This window comes from Hemitrygon akajei, chromosome 6 (assembly GCF_048418815.1).
Source record: "Hemitrygon akajei chromosome 6, sHemAka1.3, whole genome shotgun sequence".
Classification (NCBI taxonomy): domain Eukaryota; kingdom Metazoa; phylum Chordata; class Chondrichthyes; order Myliobatiformes; family Dasyatidae; genus Hemitrygon; species Hemitrygon akajei.
Window position 1 is genome coordinate 133378545 of NC_133129.1, and position 20958 is coordinate 133399502.

Genomic DNA, 20958 nt, shown 5'->3' on the forward strand with positions numbered 1-20958 from the left:
CCGGGGCAACCACTTCCACCCTCGATCATGAGATGGTGTCGGAACATGGATTGCGGCTTTCCGGGGCCACCATTGCCCTCTCGGGGTTCCAGGGGTCTGAACGAACATACCAACGGACGCGCGCCCTATGGGTGAAGTTTCAGGGAAGGCAGTACAGTATATATACCCTGGTAACTGCAGCTTCTAATTACTTTACATCAGCCTGTAAATGTGCTCTCTTTCCACTCACTGTCGGAGCTTTTGACCTCTCCACAGGCACAGCACCTCACTCAGGCCCAACAAAATCACTATGAGACAGCCTCACTGAGCAACCCGCTGCTGACATTTTCTCACTCTCCAAATTAAACCCGGCCACTTTCCTAAAGTCGCCATCCCAGGTTACAAACGATTCTGAACATGACTGCGTGCTGCTCACCACAGCCCGCGAGGACCTCACGGACCAATCCCCAAAGGACCCCGACATAACCTTGTATGTCGGTGGTAGTACTTTCATGGGCCCTCAATGCCAGAGATGTTCCGGCTATGCTGTGGTCACAGATGATGTGGTGCTCAAGCAGGCAGCCTTTCAACCAGCTGTGTCAGCACACAAAGCTGAGTTATTCGCTCTCCTATTAGCAATGCTACGTTTGTACAGAATCTTCTCACTGCCTAACAACTGCCAACAACATTGACCATTATCAAATGCTCCGCTCATACCCGTCAGGCTGATAAACCACTGGTAACGCCATGACTGATGAGGCTGCCAAAACTGCATCCCAGACACTCGAAATTATAGTCCCATTAGGGCCCCGTCAGAAGTCCCTTACCCTCTCAGACACCATGGGTATGCCAGACATGTAAGCCGTGGGTATGTTCAGGGGGATACCCCTGTGGAGGAACGCAGACTATGGTCATAGACCATAAGGAGGGTCCCGTGACAGGTCTCTGGTACACCCCTGCGGGACAGGACTGCGTCCCTACCCCAATTTCCACCAATCTTCCTTGATTACATACATACTTGTACTCACCTCAGAAAGGAGGGAAGGGTAAACAGTTTGCTGCAAATATAGTGACATCCGAAATTGCAGCAAGCGGCAACAAAGAAGACAAAAGCAAGTTTAATATGCCATAAGAACAATGTGGGAAAGGGGACACCCTGTGTGTCCGGCGCACTACCCTACCTGGAGGCCCCTTTTCATGTTTACAAATTAATTTTATTGAACTACCTAGAGTGCATTGTTACAAATATTTCTTAATGATCACAGATGTGTTTAGTAGATGGATCGAGACAATCCCTGTCACGAATAATACAGCCTTGACAGTAGCTAAAATACTGTTATGAGAAATGATCCCCTGGTATGGGTTACCAGAAGTATTGAGTTCAGATAACGGTTCCCACGTTGTAGCAAAGTTAAATGAAGAAATCTGCAATGCCTTACCCATCAAACAACAATTCCATCGCTCTCACCATCCCCAGGCTGCAGGTACAGTGGAAAGGGCAGATGGTATGTTAAAAAACTAAATTGGCATAACTTACAGAGGAAACAGGGCTTAATTGGTTAAAGGTATTGCCCTTAGCATTATTCCATATGAGGGCCAGCCCCTGAGAAAAAAAACAGGATTGTCACCAGCTGAAATCATCTTTGGAAAGCCTTCAAGGATTCCATGGGGTTCCACATGGCCTCCCATTCTTGATATAAACGGGCTACCTAAGGTTCTTCGAGCCCTACCTTCACAGGTGCGTCAGGCATACAAGGACGAAGACGACATGACAAGAGAAGGCGACCACCCCAATATCGAACCCAGGAACTAGGTACTAATTAAGAAATGAAGCCGTGGCAAACTAGAACGGAGGAAGGGACCATTCAAAGTACTGCTCACCACGCCCACGGCAGTCAAGTTGGAAGGACAACCACGGTGGTACATCGTACTGACTGTAAAAAAAAATTACAGACTAAAGAGCCTATTACGGACCACCATTCTAACTGGCTGCATCACTGTCTGGTATGGGGGGGGGGGGGTACAGCACAGAATCGAAGCTGCAGAGAGTACAGAGAGTTGCAAAGTTAGTCAGCTCCATCATGGGCACTAGCCTCCATAGATAGTATCCAGGACATCTTCAAGGAGTTGTGCCTCTAAAAGATGGTACCCATCATTAAGGTTGTCCATCATCCAGAACATGCCATTTTCTCATTGCTACAATCAAGAAGGAGGTACAGAAATCTGAAGGCACAAACTCAATGGTTCAGGAACAGTTTCTTCCTCTGTGCAATCCAATTTCTGAATGGACATTGAACCCATGAACACTACCCCAGTATCTTATTATTTCTATTTTTTTTGCACTACTTAATTTCATTATTTAATATATATACTTACTGTAATTCAGTTTTTTTTCTATTATGTATTGCATTGTACTGCTGTGGCAAAGTTAACAAATTTTACGACATATGCCGGTGATATTAAACCTGATCCTGATTATAGTGCAAACATGAGCAAATCTGCAGATGCTGGAAATTCAAGCAACACACTCAAAATGCTGGTGGAACACAGCAGGCCAGGTCAGGATGAAGGATCTCAGCCCGAAACGTCGACAGTGCTTCTCTCTATAAATGCTGCCTGGCCTGCTGTGTTCCACCAGCATTTTGTGTGTGTTTCTGATTATAGTTTTACCTTTATCAATCTCCTTTATTAGCTCCTTAAAAACATCATCATTAAGACATAATGTGCCCTACACAAAGCCATGTTGACTGTCCCTAATTAGGACATGTTTTTCTAATTGCTGTTACCGAGAATCCTTTCCAACCCAACGTCCCTAACACTGATGTGAGACACATTGGTATGGTTTCCAGAATTATCTGTATTTTCTTTCTTGAATGACAGAACAATAATATCTACACACCAGTTCTCCAGGTCTTTGCCTGTCACCAGAGAGGACATAAAGATTTTGGCCAAGACCTCAGAATATCTCATCACGCACCTCTCTGAATAATCTGGGGTATATCCCATCATGCTCCGGGGACTTATCCACCTTAACATTCTTCAACAGATCCAATACGATCTCTTTATCTCAAAATGCCCTAGCATATTAGCATGCTCCACACTGATCTCACTATCCTCCACATTCTTTCCCTTGGTAAATAAGTTCTCATTTAAGACTTTGCACACATCCTCTGCCTCCAAGCATATGTTTTCTCCTTTATGCTTGACAGGTTCTCTTGCACTTATATATAGTATATAGAATATATAGGGATTCTCTTTAGTCCTACTTACCAAGGACTTGTCATGGCCCCTTCTGTCTGTCATAACCTGCAGAGAGAATAAACACTAGTCAGCCCATCACAGGCCTTTCATATCCTTCCTTCCTGTCTACATTCACAGTGCATTACATGTGCCTATCACCCTGCCCATTCCCTTTATTCTCTTCTAGCCTCTAGAAGATACAAGAGCTCAAAAGCTAAACCAATCACCTCCTTCACATCCCTTTCCAAGTGGCGCAACCACATTCTTGAAGCCTAATTCTATTTCATTATTGCCATTTTAGTAATCTTTAGCACTACTATACTTTACATCATTCCACTGAATTTCTGCTCATTGCTGTATTTATTTGTTGTGTTTATTATTATCACATATACTGCTTATTTTGTACACATTATGCATGACTATAAACTAATCTGAATCTAATCCAGGACCAGAAGAAAAATATAATACTGGCTAACATCAAGAACTTAGAGGAAAGGACATACCTCATGGATTAAAGTCATAATTTTTAGATCAGCGAGGTTACTGGAGGTAATTAAAATTAGATATTCAGTAAAATCAAAATTGGATGTACACTGGACCAACATTTTCTCATCCAAATATAAAAATATCACATGACTGAAATTATTTTAATCTTAAAAAAGATAGTAGGAATTAGTTCTCAAGCTAATTTTGATAGGTCAGGTGGACATGAACTGCAACTCCTGGATTACTGTATTTCATTCTCAGGAATGTACCTTCTGATTTCTATGTAAATAACAGAAAGCAGTGTTATACTATAGCAAAATCCAGGTCATAATCTTTCTCACTTATGCATTTATACAAATTCTCAGCATTAGGGACTGCTTCGCTGTTGGAGGTTAGCAGTACTGAGGACTCTCACACTAACCCAAACAGAATCGTCAGCGCTGCACTCTACTGCTGCTCACACACATCCAGTGACCTCTGGCATTCAGATTTTCTAGATCCAGTGGCATCAACTGTTCCAGGGAATGCTGGTGTCTGACTTCAGAAAGTTGCTTCCTTGGAATGATGGGATAGCCACATGCTGTAACAAGTGCAGTATTCCTACATGATAAGGTGACTGAAGGAAAGTTTTAGGAGGGAGGTGATATCAGAGGTAGGTGAATGTACACATAAGAGTGGTGGGTGCCTGGAACATCAAGTCAGGGGTGGTTCTAGAGGCATATACAATAGGGACATTTAAGAGACCCTTGTATGAAAGGAAAATAGAGGATTATGGGCTGTGTAGGAGGAAAGTGTTAGATTAATCAGGGAGCGTAGGTTTCTATCTGTCACATAACACTGTGGGTTGAAGGCACTGTACTGTGCGGTGCTGTTTTATGTTCTAGAAATAGATTGATTGCTTACATTGTACTCAAGAGTCATATCCAGCTGTTTCTCTAATTCCAGTGATTCAAAATACACCAATGAATTGAACCATCCGCTAAAATTCTATATGTGCACCATCAGGGGACTGCTTTGATTCCGGATGAAGACATGGTACTCTTTGAACCCATGTAGTAAACTACAGGTGATATCCAAGGAAAGGCTGATAGTCATACCTACCGTCTACCAACAAAAGTGAAACCAAATCACTTGGCCTTCTAACTTCACTGTTGGAATTCAATTGTGGAAAACTGAATATTTGCATAATTTTCTCCATGTGGCAAGCCTATTATTTTTCTACTTTTCTTTCACCACTCCTGAATCCCAAATCTCATTCTGCCTCTTTCTATCTTACCTCACCCTATTCTCTCTCCCACACTTCTCTCTCACACCCTTTTCTCTTTGTCTCTCTATTTCCGCAATCTAGCCCATATCTACACACCCTTCACCTCTATATTCTTCCCATCCCCTCGGCAAATTCTCCATCTTCTCTCCGTTCCAACATCCGTCTCATTCCCTCTTTGACATTCCTCTTCTACATCCCACTCACCCCACGTCCTCCCCAAATCCTTATCGTATCTCTCTCCTCATCCTCCATCCGCTCTGCGCGCGCTCCCCAAACCGCTCGGGGACTTCGCTCCCGCCCGCCGCGCGGGGCCGTCCGCAGCACGTGCTCGCCGCAAGTGACGCGCATGCGCGGCGGACTGAGGGTGGCGCGCACTACCGCCTGCCTTGCAATCGCGACGATGCTTTCGGCTGAGGAGGGACATTGCCTTGAGGAGGGGCCGGGGCCGGGGCCGGGTTCCCCGGAAAGACCGGGAACCAGTTTTCAGTCAGGACTTCGAACACAGTTCAAGTTCAGAATCAAGAGGGGAACCGCGGCCGCGTTCAGAAAGGCCAGGCGGCTCAACCAGATAGCTCAGCAGAAGGTGGAGACGATTCAAAGGCAGGCAAAGGAAAAGAACACCCTAGTGTGTATACGGATCTGTTTTGCTATCGTAACAGTTCTTATGAATTGTTAAGTATTGACCAAAGTTAAAACACGGTGATAGACTTGTCAGCCGAGGAGGGAAAATACAAAGCTGTTTACTTAAACTATGCGTTAAGTGTTCGCGGATGACAGCTGGCTGCAAAATTGAATTAGGAGCTCCAAAGTTGAACAGTTGTATTGGAGAAATCTATATTACCGAGGGAATAAATCGTTCGACTTGCTGAGTGCATCAAGTAATTATCCGATGGCGTGGTGGCTGGATCGACGAATGGTTGCTTCACTTACCGGTGAAGTAGGTCCATCGCCGACCGGATCGCCATCTCCCCTTATCCACCGCAATGGGGTCTCTTGCTGCCTCAATCTGCGCCGTGTTAACGGCACACTGATTAGGGGAAGATCATGGGTGGGGTGTGTGTTGGAGAAAATATCTTTCACGTGAGAGTTACTTGATTTTTTTTGCAATTGCACGAAAACTAATATTAATAGGCGAATACGCGACATTGTTGCAGTTATCTCTAGTAATAAGAGTTTTACGTTTTGGAAATCTCTGCTGTTACATTTTTTCTCCGGCTAAGGAAATAATGACTGATAAAGTTGGAGTTTCCAGTTTTGCAATTTCACTAGAGATTTCATCTTCCTCCTTCATTTTCGATTGCATGAAAGTCGTTCTTTAAAACTGACGCTTTTCTTAAATTATCTGGTACTTTTTTTAAAGAGGGAAGTAGGTGAACTATAGAAGAATATTGGCACTTCCTGAATCTTGGTTCCATTTTAATTCTTTTCAATGTTGATAGTGTTGGCTGCGGGCCAACTAAGCAGAATATTTCCCAGTCGCCCTTGACGATGAAGCCACTTAATCTCAGCGGCATAGTGGAGGTATATTCTTCAAGAGCTGCACAGTCCCCCTTTGATAGTCCTCCAGCTTTCCCTATCTGTTAATTTCTTCCATCCATTCAGGTTCCTGAGGTGGCTCTTGATATTATCCATGAACCGCTTTTCTGCCCTTCTGGAGTGCGCTTTGCATTCCTGAGTTGGCCGAACAGGAGTTCTTTTGGGGGTGGCGGCGGGAGTCTGGTATGTGGATGATGTTGAGTCACGATTGTGGCTATGGAGTTAATGTTAGCACCCTCCAGAATGCTGGAGTTAGTAGGTCTGTTCTTCCAGCTAACTCTCAGAATCTTTGAGGCACCTTTGGTAAGTTTCTAGGGATTTTGTGTGCCTGCTGTATGTTGTCCATGATTCCACTCCGTGTAGCATAGAGGGGAGGTGAACTTCAGATTCACAGACCAAAACCTTAGTGTTGGTCTTGATATCACAATACACTTATCACATAGCACATAAAACAAAATATTACCACAAATGAGTTGATAAAACGTAATTCAAAATGCATGTTTAGTGTGTAGCACAGACAAACAGTACAGTGACAGCTCACTGTCCTAAAGATGAGATATTAGTGGTGGCATGGTATTCATTAGTCTCACAGCCTGGGGAAGAAGCTATTAACCAGTTTGGCAGTCCTAATCTTGATGCTCATGTATCTCCTCCCTGACAGTAGTGGGTCAAAGAGATTGTGAGACTGATAGTAGGGATCCTCAACAATGCTTCAGGCTCTTTCTATATAACGCTACTGGTATATGTCATATATGGTATTGTCAACTCACAGTATTTGAACATTACCCCACCAATTAGGCGTTGGCCTCCTTAACAGACAACCTTCATCAGTTAAAATGTTGCTTGATACAACTTTCTACTTCAATTACCTGCCTGTCCTGTTCTTTTTGTTGGGCTTGCCATTTGTCCATTGTGATTTAGCTAAATGATTTATATGATGGTGTCATTTTTAGAGTATAATGTAACTAATTAATTCCTTTATTACAGAATGTTCAGATTTTTCATGTAACTGACAATGAAGAAGATTACCTAATGCCTGAAGATGCAAATGCTTTGGTAATGTCATTTTATTAGTTCTCTGATTCCACAAATTCTGTGGTGGGTTAAACACCCATTTAAAACTTTCTTTTGGGAAAGGTATTTGTTTGAAATTCTACAATAAGTAATTTCAGGTGTGTATGTTAAAACATGGGAAAAATTGTATGTTTCTTCTACATGAGAAAGTCTGTAGATGTGGGAAATCCATTAGATACTTGATCCTTCTCTGGAGACAAACTATCAACTGATATCTTTTATAAACCTACTGATTCCCATGGTTATCTGAACTATACTTCTTCCCACTCTATCTCTTGTATTAAAATGGTATTCCCTTTTCTCAGTTTTTTTGCCTCCATTGCATCTATTCCCAGGATATGGCATTCTGTTCCAGGACTCCTTTAAAGAACGGGGTCTTTCCCTCTCTACTGTTGATGCTGCCCTCACCTGTATCTCCTCCATTTCTTATACATCTGCATTCACCCCATCTTCCTTCCACCTTAATAGTGATTGTCCCTTTTGTCCTTGGCTACCACCCCATCAGCCTCTGCAAACAACACATTATCCTCCGCCACTTTCACCATCTCCAAAAGAATCCTATCGCTAAGCATATCTTTTCTCCCCCCCCCCCAACTCTTTTCCACAGGGATTGCTCCGTCCACCAATCCTTTGACCATTTGTCTCTCCCCACTAATCTCTCTCCAGGCAACACTTCACCTGTGAATCTGCTGGGGTTGAGTGTTGTCTGGTGCTCCTGATGTGGCCTTCTCTACATTGGTGAAACCCGTTGTAAATTGGGGGAATGCTTCTTCAAGCACCTCTGCATCATTCACCATAAGCAGGACTTCCCAGTGGCTAAACATTATAATTCTGATTCCTGTTCCAATGTGTTAGTCCTCCCTCAGGGTGGAGGAGCAACATCTTATATTCTTTCTTGATATCCTCCAACTTGATGGCAAGAATATCGATATCTTCTGATGACCAAATTTTTCTACCACACCCCCTCCCCCATTCCCCACTCTGACCTTTTGCTTCTTTTAATCTGCCTGTTACTTCCCCAGGGTCCCCCCCCCCCTTCTCTTACACCTTTGGTCTGCTATCCTTTCCAACCAGGTTCTTTCTTTTCCAACCCTTGACCTTTCCCATCTACTTTGCTTTACTTATCACTTTCCAGCTTGCCTCTTTCCCTCTCCTCATCTTTTTATTCTGGCATTTTCCCCTTCTTAGTCCAGAAGAAAGGTTTGGCCTGAAATGTCGATTATGTATTCATCTCCATGGATGCCGCCTGACCTGCAGAGTTCCGCCAATGTTTTGTGTGTGTATATGTTTCTTCTAATCTATTTTTAACTAAATTTTTCCATATTGGGGTTGGCTTGGACCAAGCTGAAAACTATCTCTTGTTGCTCTATTCAGTAGAAATAGGGTAAAAGATAGTTCATCAAAGCTGTCATCTGTTTGCAAAATGTTTGTAATTCCCTAAAGGTATCTACATACCCTGTGGATTTCATTATTATAAATGAATAAAAATGTTGCTATCTAAATAGATTAAACCACTTGTTACAGAAATTATTTTAGTAGAAGTGAATTTCCTCAACTAAAGAACACTGGTGATAGAATAGAATGGCAAACATTTTTTCTTTAATTAGAATGTTTGGTTCCAATGGTTTCTTGTGTGGTTTTACAATCTTTATGTTATGGTCCAGTCTGGAGCCCACATTCTGGGTCTTGATCTGGTCCACGGACTCCGGACTCTGGGTCTTGTAGCCGTCCCTCCTTTCACCTTTAAGCCCAAATAGGATCATCTTGGCTTAAGGAGTTGCACCTGAGACCTGTCAGCTGGCAGGCGTATATAAGGGGATCTGGGACTGAGTTTAGTTGGGGGGTCGTCCTGTTCCTCTGTTTGTCTTGTACCCGCTGTTCTGTCCAGTTTGCTTTGTTCGCGCTGTTGCGCTGTTCGCCTGGCTATCCTGTTTTGACCCCGGCTTGGAGTACCCACTGTTAATCATCTAGTTCTGTAAGTCCGTTCTTGTAGTCACCCTGGACTGAGCTCCCTTCCAATCCATTGCATCTGTTAGGTAAGCAGGCCGGACTGCAGTTGCTTGGCGGGGGACTCTGACACTTTCCTACCCCTCTCTTCCGACAGGTTGTGCCCTGCGACCTGCCCAGGCCCCTGTGTTCCTGCCTGGGAGGCCGGGCCCTGCCCAGAAGTAATGTGGCCCGCCCAGGGGGCTATCCTCCCAGCATTCCTTGTCCCATAGACCCATCCTTTAGCCTAGCCAAGGTCCTGCCTTTGCCATGAACTCTCTGAACCCCAGGATCACCTTTGCATGCCACTGTCTCCCCATCTTGTTCTATCCTTTAGTTGTTCCTGTCCTGCCCCTAGTACTTCAGTGCCTACGTCCTGCATTTGGGTCCAGTCTCCACGTCCCCCTGTGACACTTTATTTGTAATTTTTCTGGGTCTTTAAAAACTAATAGCTTGCCTGCCAATTCTCCAATTGGCTGATTAATTTCTATAAATTATCAGCCAGTGGAGTTGTAAGTGCAGCAAGTTTATAGTGCATTATGCAGATGGTATAGCATCTGTTGCCATCAGGTAAGAGTTGAAGTAATCTATCTGAAAAACAGTGAATTATTGTTTCATGCTATTGATTGTATTGGATCGGAGCACATTGGCTGATTGATAAAGTTCATTTTTCTGTGTGATTAAATGGGCTGCTGATAGTTGAGAAATAACAGATAGGTAAAAGATCACTTCAGAAGGCAAGTCACTGGGATGCAAGGATCTTTCCAAAATAGGATGCAAGGATCTTTCCAAAATAAACCTTGATATTAGATAAAAATCCAAAAAAAGTCTCCACACTCTGTGCTGACTATGATAGTATTGGCAGATGAAAGTTTTTCCTGCTTCAGATATTGTATTTAGTTCAGAGGATTGTGTGCATGTGAGCCAGAATATGATATGAAGATCCAAATTCAAGTTTTGATGCTCTTTACAGCACAATGCATTTCAAATATTTTGTATAGCCTTGAGTCTGCAGAGCTTATCTGCTCTCTGGGTTTTGGATTCCTGAGGTACAGATTGTCATTGTTGGCATCGCATTGCGGTGAAGGTATGCATGGAACATCCATCTCTCAATGACAGTATTAAAAGGCTCTTCCATGCCTGTGCATGATATACATTTGTCCTTGATATTCAGGAAGCTTGGATACAAAACCTGTTCTGGGCGATTTCTTTAAATTGGATTAGATTAGATGTAGCACAGTGTAATTTCATAAAAACATGGAAAACCTACAGCAGGCCCTTTGGCCCACAATGCTGTGCCAAACGTACTTACTTTAGAAATTACTTAGGGTTACCCATAGCCCTCTGTTTTTCTAAGCTCCATGTACCTATCCAAGATCCTCTTAAAAGATCCTATTGTATCCACCTCCATCACAGTAGGTGGTAGCCCATTAAACGCACACACCACACTCTGTGTAAACAAAAAAAAAACCTTACTCCTGACATTCCCTCTGTACCTACTTCCAAGCACCTTAAAACTGTGCTTTAAACATGTTAAACATTTCAGCCCTGGGGGAAAAAGCCTCTGACTAGCCACACGATCAATGCCTCTCATCATCTTATACACCTCTTATCAGGTCACCTCTCATCCTCTATTGCTTCAAGGAAAAAAGGTCATTCACCATAAGACTTTAAGATATAGGAGCAGAAGTAGGCCATTCGGCCATGGGCTGATCCAATACTTCCAGTCTTCCCCACTCCCCTGTCTTCATCCCATACCCTTTGATGCCCTGGCTAATCAAGAACCTATCTATCTCTGCCTTAAATACACCCAATGACTCGGCCTCCACAGCCTCTCATGGTAACAAATTCCCCAGACTAATGACTAAAGTAATTTTTCCACACCTCAGTTCTAAATGGACGACCTTCAATCCTGAAGCCGTACTCTCTTGTCCTAGAATCCTGTACAATAGGAAATAACTTTGCCATATCTAATCTGTTCAGGCCTTTTAACATTTGGAATGTTTCTATGAGATCCCCCTTATTCTCCTGAACTCCAGGGAATACAGCCCAAGAGCTGCCAGACGTTACTCATATGGTAACACTTTCATTCGTGGAATCATTCTTGTGAATCTTCTCTGAACCCTCTCCAATGTCAGTATATCCTTTCTAAAATAAGGAGCCCAAAACTGCACACAGTACTCCAATTGTGGTCTCACAAGTGCCTTGCAGAGCCTCAACATCACATCCCTGCTCTTATATTCTGTACCTCTAGAAATGAATGCCAATGTTGCATTCGCCGTCTTCACAACCGACTCAACCTGGAGGATAACCTTTAGGGTATCTTGCACAAGGACTCCCAAGTCCCTTTGCATTTTGAATTCTCTGCCCATTTATTTCTTCCACCAAAGTGCATGACCATACACTTTCCAACATTGTATTTCATTTGTCACTTCTTTGCCTATTCCCTTAAACTATCTAAGTCTCTCCGCAGGCTTTCTGTTTCCTCAACACTACCCGCTCCTCCACCTATCTTTGTATCATCAGCAAATTTAGCCAGAAATCCATTAATACCATAGTCCAAATTGTTGACGTACAACGTAAAATGCAGCAGTCCCAACACTGACCCCTGTGGAACTCCACTGGTAGCTGGCAGCCAGCCAAAATAGGATCCCTTTATTCCCACCCTGTTTTCTGCCAGACAGCCAATGCTTCACCCGTGCTAGTAACTTCCCTGTAATTCCATGGGCACTTATCTTGCTAAGCAGTCTCATGTGCAGCACCTTGTCAAAGGCCTTCACTCAATCTGTTCTCATAAGGCATGCTCCCAAATCCAGGCAACATCCTTATAAATCTCCTCTGCACACTTTTTATAGTTTCCACATCCTCCCTGTAGTGAGGTAACCAGAACGGAGCACAGTACTCCAAGTGGGGTCTGAACAGGGTTCTATATAGCTGTAACATTACCTCTCGGCTCTTGAATTCAATCCCATGGTTGATGAAGGCCAATGCACTGTGTGGCTTCTTAACCACAGAGTCAACCTGCGCAGCAGATTTGAGTGTTCTATGGACACAACCCCAAGATCTCTTTGATCCTCCACACTGCCAAGAGTCTTACCATTAATACTATATTCTGCCATCATATTTGACCTACCAGAATGAACCACTTCACACTTAAATGGGTTGAATTCCATTTGCCACTTCTCAGCCCAGTTTTGCATCCTGTTAATGTCCCGCTGTAACCTCTGACAGCCCTCCACACTATTCACAACACCCCCAACCTTCGTGTCATCAGCAAATTTACTAACCCATCCCTCCACTTCCTCATCCAGGTCATTACAAAAATCACGAGGAGAAAAGATCCCAGAACAGATTCCTGAGGCACACTACTGGTCACCAAACTCCATGCAGAATATGACCTGTCTACAACCACTCTTTGCCTTCTGTGGGCAAGCCAATTCTGGATCCACTTGTATCTTGGGCCTCCTTACTTTCTCAATAAGCCTCGCATAGGGTACCTTATCAAATGCCTTGCTGAAATCCTACATCTACTGCTCTACCTTCATCAATGTGTTTAGTCACATCCTCAAAAAAATTCAATCAGGCTCATAAGGCATGGCCTGCCTTTGACAAAGCCACGCTGACTATACCTAATCATATTATGCCTCTCCAAATGTTCATAAGTCCTGCCTCTCAGGATCTTCTCCATCAACTTACCAACCACTGAGGTAAGACTCACTGGTCTATAATTTCCTGGGCTAACTCTACTCCCTTTCTTAAATAAAGGAACAACATCTGCAACCCTCCAATCCTCCAGAACCTCTCCCGTCCCTATTGATGATGCAGAGATCATTGCCAGAGGCTCAATGATCTCCTCCCTTGCCTCCCACAGTAGCCTGGGGTACATCTTGTCCGGTCCCAGTGACTTACCCAACTTGATGCTTTCCAATAGCTCCAGCACATCCTCTTTCTTAATGTCTATTTGCTCAAGCTTTTCAGTCCGCTGCAAGTCATCCCTACAATTGCTAAGGTCCTTTTCCATAGGGAATACTGAAGCAAAGTATTCATTAAGTACCTCCGCAATCTCTTCCAGTCCCATACACACTTTTCCACTGTCAAACTTGATTGGTCCTATTCTCTCATGTCCTATCTTCTTGCTCTTCACATACTTGTCGAATGCCTTGGGAGTTTTCCTTAGTCCTACTCGCCAAGGCCTTCTCACGGCCTCTTCTGGCTCTCCAATTTCATTCTTAAGCTTCTTCCTGCTAGCCTTATAATTCTAGATCTTTATCATTACCTAGTTTTTTGAACCTTTCATAAGCTTTTCTTTTCTTCTTGACTGGATTTTCAACAGCGTTTGTACACTATGGTTCCTGTATCCTACCATCATTTCTCTGTCTCATTGGAATGTACCTGTGCAGAACACCACACAAATATTCCCTGAATATTTGCCACAGTTCTGCTGTACATTTCCCTGAGAATGTCTGTTCCCCAATTATGTTTCCAAATCCCTGCCTGATAGCTTCATATTTCACCTTACTCCAATTAAATGCTTTCCTGATTTGTCTGTTCCTATCCCTCTCCAATGCTCTGGTAAAGGAGATAGAATTGTGATCACTATCTCCAAAATGATCTCCCACTGAGAGAAGCTGACACCTGACCAGCTTCATTTCCCAATACCAGACCAAGTACATCCTCTCCTCTTGTAGACTTATCTACATATTGTGTCAGTAAACTTTCCTGAACACACCTAATAAGCTGCACCCCATCTAAACCCCTTGCTCTAAGGAGATGCCAAACAATATTAAGGAAATTAGATTCTCCCACCACAACACCCTTGTGTTTTAAGAAGGCAACGATAATCCCAGTGCTGAAGAAAAGCAAGGTGGCATGCCTGAATGACTACCGACCTGTGGCTCTAACATCAATTGCTATGAAGTGCTTCAAGCGATTGGTTATGGCACACATCAGCCATAACTTACCAGTCAACCTTGATGCTTTGCAATTCGCCTACCGGAGCAACAGGTCAATGGCAGATGCCATCTCTCTGGCACTACATTCCTCATTAGAACACCTGGAGAATAAAGACGCATATGTAAGGCTCCTTTTCATCGACTATAGCTCTGCCTTTAATACCATCATTCCAAGAACCTGGGTCTTTGCACTCAGATCTGCAGCTGGATCTTCAACTTCCTCACAGACAGGACCCAGGCTGTAAAGATAGGGGACAAGCTGTCCTCTACAATCACTCTGAGCACTGGTGCCCCACAAGGCTGTGTACTCAGCCCCCTGCTGTACTCACTGTACACCCATGATTGTGTAGCCAAGTTTCCATCGAACTCAATATATAAGTTTGCTGATGACGCCACAATTGTAGGCCGCATCTTGGGTAATGATGAGTCTGAGTACAGAGAGGAAATTAAGAACCTGGTGGCATGGTGTGAAGACAATAACCTATCCCTCAACGTCAGCAAGATGAAGGAATTGGTTGTTGATTTCAGAAGGAGTAGTGGACTGCACGACCCCATCTACATCAGTGGTGCGCAGGTGGAACAGACCAAAAGCTTTAAGTTCCTCGGGGTGAATATCACAATGACCTAACTTGGTCTAACCAAGCAGAGTCCACTGCCAAGAAGGCCCACCAGCACCTTTACTTCCTGAGAAAGCTGAAGAAATTTGGCCTGTCCCCTAAAACCCTCACTAATTTTTATAGGTGCACCGTAGAAAGCATTCTTCTAGGGTGCATCACAACCTGGTATGGAAGTTGTCCTGTCCGAGACCGGAAGAAGCTGCAGAAGGTCGTGAACCTAACCCAGCACATCACACAAACCAATCTTCCATCCTTGGACTCACTTTACACCACACGCTGTCGGGGCAGTGCTGCCAGGATAATCAAGGACACGACCCACCCAGCCAACACACTTTTTGTCCCACTTCCCTCCGGGAGAAGGTTTAGGAGCATGAAGATACGTACAGCCAGATTTGGGAACAGCTTCTTTCCAACTGTGATAAGACTGCCAAACAGATCCTGACACGGATCTGGGCCGTACCTTCCAAATATCTGGACCTGACTTGCACTACCCTTTTCTATTTTCTAATTATGATTTATAATTAAAATTTTTATTATATTTACTTAGATTTGTATTTCAGGGAGCACGAAGCGCAGAAACAAATATCACTGTGATGATTGTACGCTCTGGTATCAATTGTTTGGTGACAATAAAGTATTTGTATTTATTGCATTTTTCCAGAATCTGTCTCCCTATCTGCTCCTCAATGTCCCTGTTACTATTGGGTGGTCTATATTAAAATAAAAACATCCAGTGGAGTTATTGACCCCTTGCTGTTCCTGAATTCTACCCACTGAGACTCAATGAACAATCCCTCCATGACTTCCTCCTTTTATGCAGCCGTGACACTACTGATCAGCAGTGCTACGCCTTCACCTCTTTTGCCTACCTCCCTGTCCTTTCCGAAACATCTAAAGCCTGGCACTCTAAGTAGTCATTCTTGCCCCTGAGCCATCCAAGTCTCTGTAATGGCCACAACATCATAGCTCCAAGTACTGATCCACGCTCTAAGCTCATCCGCTAAGTGCTTCTGTCAGGTGCTGGACAAGTTAGAAAGAAAGTCATCTGTATTGTTCAAACTTGCATCCAAAAACAAATATTACTGAAAAATCAGCAGCCCCTGCAGTAGATGTTCTAAGATCAGGTTTGAGTTGATTCTTAAAAACTTCCCTTGCTTTATCAGATCACAAACAAGAAAATCTGCAGATGCTGGAAATCCAAGCAACACACACAAAATGCTGGAGGAACTTGGCAGGCCAAGCAGCATCTATGAAAAAGAGTACAGTTGTCCCTTTAGTAGAGGAAAAAAGATGAGTAGATTTAAAAGGTGGGATGAGAGGAGAGAGAAACACAAAGCAATAGGTGAAACGGGGAGGGGGGGGAGAGATGAAGTAAAGAGCTAGTAAGTTGATTGATGAAAGAGCTACAGGGCTGGAGAATGGAGAATGTAACAGGAGGAGGCAGATAGCCATGGAAGAAAGAAAAGGGGAGAGGAGTACTAGAGGAAGCTGATGGGCAGGCAAGGAGATAAGGTGAGAGAGGGGAAAAGGGTTGGGGAATGGTGAGTTCCTCCAGCATTTTGTGTGTGTTGCCTATTTTTAATCAGATTCTGCTGGGTAATGCAGATGTGGCATTAAGTTCTTTCCCATTGCTTCTCTTTATGACACCCAAGATAAATAACGCTTGCATTAATTTGAGTTTTAGTCCTGCAGGAAGAAATGATTTATGTTCAATTGACATTCTCCATTTAGTGGATGTCCTTGTCTTTCAGGTTAAAGTTGAATTTGTTTTAGTGACGAGAAAATGTGATGCTGGTATTGGTAAAAGTGAACTTGATAGGAGGTTTTACCTGAATAGGTTGCGAGAGATTGGCCTCAATATAATGGTAAGTAGAATAAGTCAAGTGCCACAAACTGGAACTGAGCTTTGTTAAATATTAATGAACTAACTTGGAATCTTGTTGCTGTAACTCGATTAGCTCCTGACAGATATTGACAGCTTGTACAATAAAACTCTCTTTAATCTGTGTACAGTTATTTTGTATGACACCATGCAAAATGTGTGGTGGGGGGGGGGTCTTTTCGGACATTGGGGTTTTTACCAGCTCTCTGCAGAGCAGTCTGTTCACTCTCTTTATCCCCCAATCTTGCCAGTTTATTTCCTTCATGAGTGTCCAGTTTCATTTTGAAATTAATGCCAATCTCTTTATTCACCATCCTTATTGGCAGGAAGTTCCAGCTCATTACTATTTGCTGTTTTTAAACAGTTCATTTTTGCATCCTTTTTTTTCCTTGACTAAAAACTTAATATTGTTTCCCATTAAGTAATGTACTACTGGTCAATGGGAACAGTTTTTCTTGGGTTGTTTACTACACCTCTGTGAAATCTACCCTAATCTTCCTTTGCTTCAGAGGAAATCATTTCAGTTTTTCCAACTTGTAGATAAAGCTTACTCATCATAAGAATGATTTTTTTTCTCCCTGGACCATTCTGTTAAACCATCCCTATAACCTGTCAAAGAACTTTATATCCTTTGTGAAGTTTGATCAAAACTAAATATAGAACTCTAACTGGTTGGTTTTATAGCAGTTTAGCAATATTTCCACGTTTTGTGCCCAACTTTATTTACAAAGCCCAGTATCCTCTATTGTAACTACTTTCTCAATATGTCCTGTCTTGAAAAGAAAACTACACTTAAAAAAGAATGCGTTGCCTCACATTTAGACCATAAGATATAGAAGCAGGTTTAGGCCATTCAGCCCTTCAAGTCTGTTCTGCCATTTCATCATGGCTGATCCAATTTTCCAATCAACCCCAGTCTTCTGCCTTCTCCCCATATCTCTTGATGCCCTGACCAATCAAGACTCAGTGAACTTCTGCCTTGAATATACATAAAGACTTGGCCTCCACTGCTGCCTGTGGCACAGAATTCCACAGATTCACCACTCTCTGGCTAAAGAAATTCCTCTTCATTTCTGTAATAAAAGGACACCCCTCTATACTAAGGCTGTGTCCTCTGGCTTTGATTCTCCCACCATAGAGAACATCCTCTCCATATCCATTTTATTGATACCTTTCATGATTGGACAGGTTTCAATGAGGTCACTCCTCATTTTTTTGAATTCTAGTGAATACAAGCTGAGAACCATCAAACACTCTTCGTATGACAAGCCATTCAATCCTGGAATCATTTCTGTGAGCCTGCTTTGAACCCTCTCCAATTTCTGAACATCCTTTCTAAGATAAGGGGCCCAAACCTGTTCGCAATACTCCAAGTGAGACTTTACCAGTTCTTCATAAATTCTCAACATTACAACCTTGCTTCTAGCCCTCTTAAAATGAATGCTAACATTGCATTTGCCTTCCTCTCCACAGACTCAACCTGCACACTAACCTTTAAGGACTCCCAAGTCCCTTTACACCAGTTTTTTATAATTTTTCTCCATTTAGAAAATAAGTCAACCCTTTCCTTCTATGAAAGAACATGACCGTACACTTACTGACACTGTATTCTATCTGCTATTTCTTTACCCATTCTCCTAATCATAACTCCTTTCATAGCTTCTCTACTTCCTCAACTACCTGCCTCTCCATGTATCTCATATGGCATGTAAACTTTGCAACAAACATCAATTTCGTCATTCAAATCATTGACATATAGCGTAAAAAAAAAATGGTCCTAATACAGATCCCTGTGGAACACCACTAGTCACCGGCAGCCAAGCAAAAAAGGCCCCCTTTGTTCCCACTCTTTGCCCCCACTAATCAGCCACTGATTTATCCATGTTAGAATCTTCCCTGTAATACCATGGGCTTATAGCTTGTTAAGCAGCCTTAAGTGTGGCACTTTGTCAAAAGTCCCTCTGAAAATCCAAGTACACTTTGTCTATCCTGCTTGTTATTTCTTCATAGAATTCCAACAGATTTGTCGGGCAAGATTTCCCCTTGATGAAACGATGCTGATTGTGGCTTATTCTATCATGTGCCTCCAAGTACCCTGAGACCTCAGCCTTTATAATCAATTCCAACATCTTCCCAACCACTGAGGTCAGACTAACTGGCCTATAGTTTCCTTTCTTTTGCCTTGCCCTTGTTGAAGAATGGAGTGACATTTGCAATTTTTCCAGTCTTCCAGAACCATTCCAGAATGTAATGATTCTTCAAAGGACATTACTAATTCTTCCACGATCTTTTCAGAAACCTTTTTTAGAATCCTTGGCTGTAGACCATCTGGTCTAGGGGATTTATCCACCTTCAGATCTTTGTTTCCCAAGAACCTTCTCTCTAGAACATAGAAATCTACAGCATATTACAAGTCCTTTGGCCCACATTGTTGTGCCGACCATGTAACCTACTCTAGAAACAGTCTGGAATTACCCTACCACATAGCCCTCTATTTTTCTAAGCTCCATGTACTATATCTAAAAATCTCTTAAAAGGCCCTATTGTATCTGCCTCTATGTGTGGAAAAACTTGCCACTGACATCTCCTCTGTACCTGTTCCCAAGCACCTTAAGACTATACCCCTTCGTGTTAGCCATTTCAACCCTGGGAAAAAGACTCATTTTTTAAAAAATTTCAATCTTTTTTTATTGATTTAAAAAAATTATATGAATAGATACAGATCAGAGGAGAAGTTATATCAAATACATAATACAATAAACTTACAAAGAAAAGGATATATACTGTCAAAATCATATATAATATAAGGCTAGAATATATAAACAGAACCACAACTCCTCTTGACAATTCATACAAATAAAAGACTGGAAATTTTCTATTTATAAGAAGGAAAAAACCCACTAAACTAACCTAAAACAAAAAAAGGGACTGGGCAGTCCATTTGAGGATAAAATTACAAAAAAAAAAAAAACATCCTTCTGGTCAAGACATGATGGAGGAGAGCCAGTGTTACGTATTCAGGCAACAATAAATATATGTGAGTTAGGCAGGGGTTTTTATATCAAATAACACGTTTATTAAACACTGAAAACAAACCCCCAAAAGTAAACAAATACTAACGTAACCGGAAAACAGCTGCTGTGCGGCAGCTTCACAGTTCTTAAAGCGATGCAGCAAAAACAGTTCTTAAAGCGATGTTGAAAAAAAACAGTTCTTTAAAGCGGTATGCCGAAAGATCAAAATGCTCACAGTCCATTTAAAAGGAGAGACTTTTTAAGGCGATTTAAATTCTCTTCCACGTCGTTCTCCTTCAATCCCCGGCATCGAACTCTTCCCACGAAGAACTTTTATGAAACGTAACGGCTTAAAGGCACTGACCTTTCCTTCCACACTGTCCTCAATCTCCTGCTATCCCGCAGAGATTAACACGAGAACAGTCAACGAAATCCTTCCGAATGAGGATCACACAAGGTCGAACCCAATCCACCATCGAAAATCGATTCTCCTCGATCTTTAACTTCCGAACTTTTATCTTCACTCTCCACAGTAAAGAAACTGCTGGCAATGACCTTTTAAACTTTAGCCATTAGATAAAACTTCATTTTTCAACTAAACTGCGTCAACACATTAAATCATGCAGTGGCATGAAGTCAGCTTGGCAAATCCAGCTACGAACTGCCCCTCCCCACAGTGTGGGGTCTTCCTTTTATACCCTGTAAAAAAAAACTGTCACATGATCTCTACTGGCGGGAAAATGATGTCACTCCACCATCACAAGATCATTACCTCAAGTCCAGTATAACTTCAACCCCAGTCACGTGACAAGGGTACCACTGTCACGAGTACGTAACACCAGAAAGAAACAGTAGGTGGATTAGGATCCTTCCAATGCAACAAAATAGTTCTCCTAGCCAATAAAGTTGAAAAGGCTATCACGTT

The 20958-nt window shown here is 42.7% G+C and overlaps 1 protein-coding gene across 1 annotated transcript in view; it reads left to right on the plus strand.

Moving 5' to 3' along the window:
• Positions 1-5318: 5318 nt before the first annotated feature.
• Positions 5319-20958, plus strand: part of LOC140729846 (anoctamin-9-like) — a 146814-nt gene continuing 131174 nt past the window's right edge. Inside the window, exons 1-3 of the mRNA XM_073050056.1 lie at positions 5319-5576; positions 7496-7564; positions 16889-17002. Of these exons, the coding sequence (XP_072906157.1) occupies positions 5319-5576; positions 7496-7564; positions 16889-17002 (441 nt within the window). The remainder of the gene's footprint in view (positions 5577-7495; positions 7565-16888; positions 17003-20958) is intronic.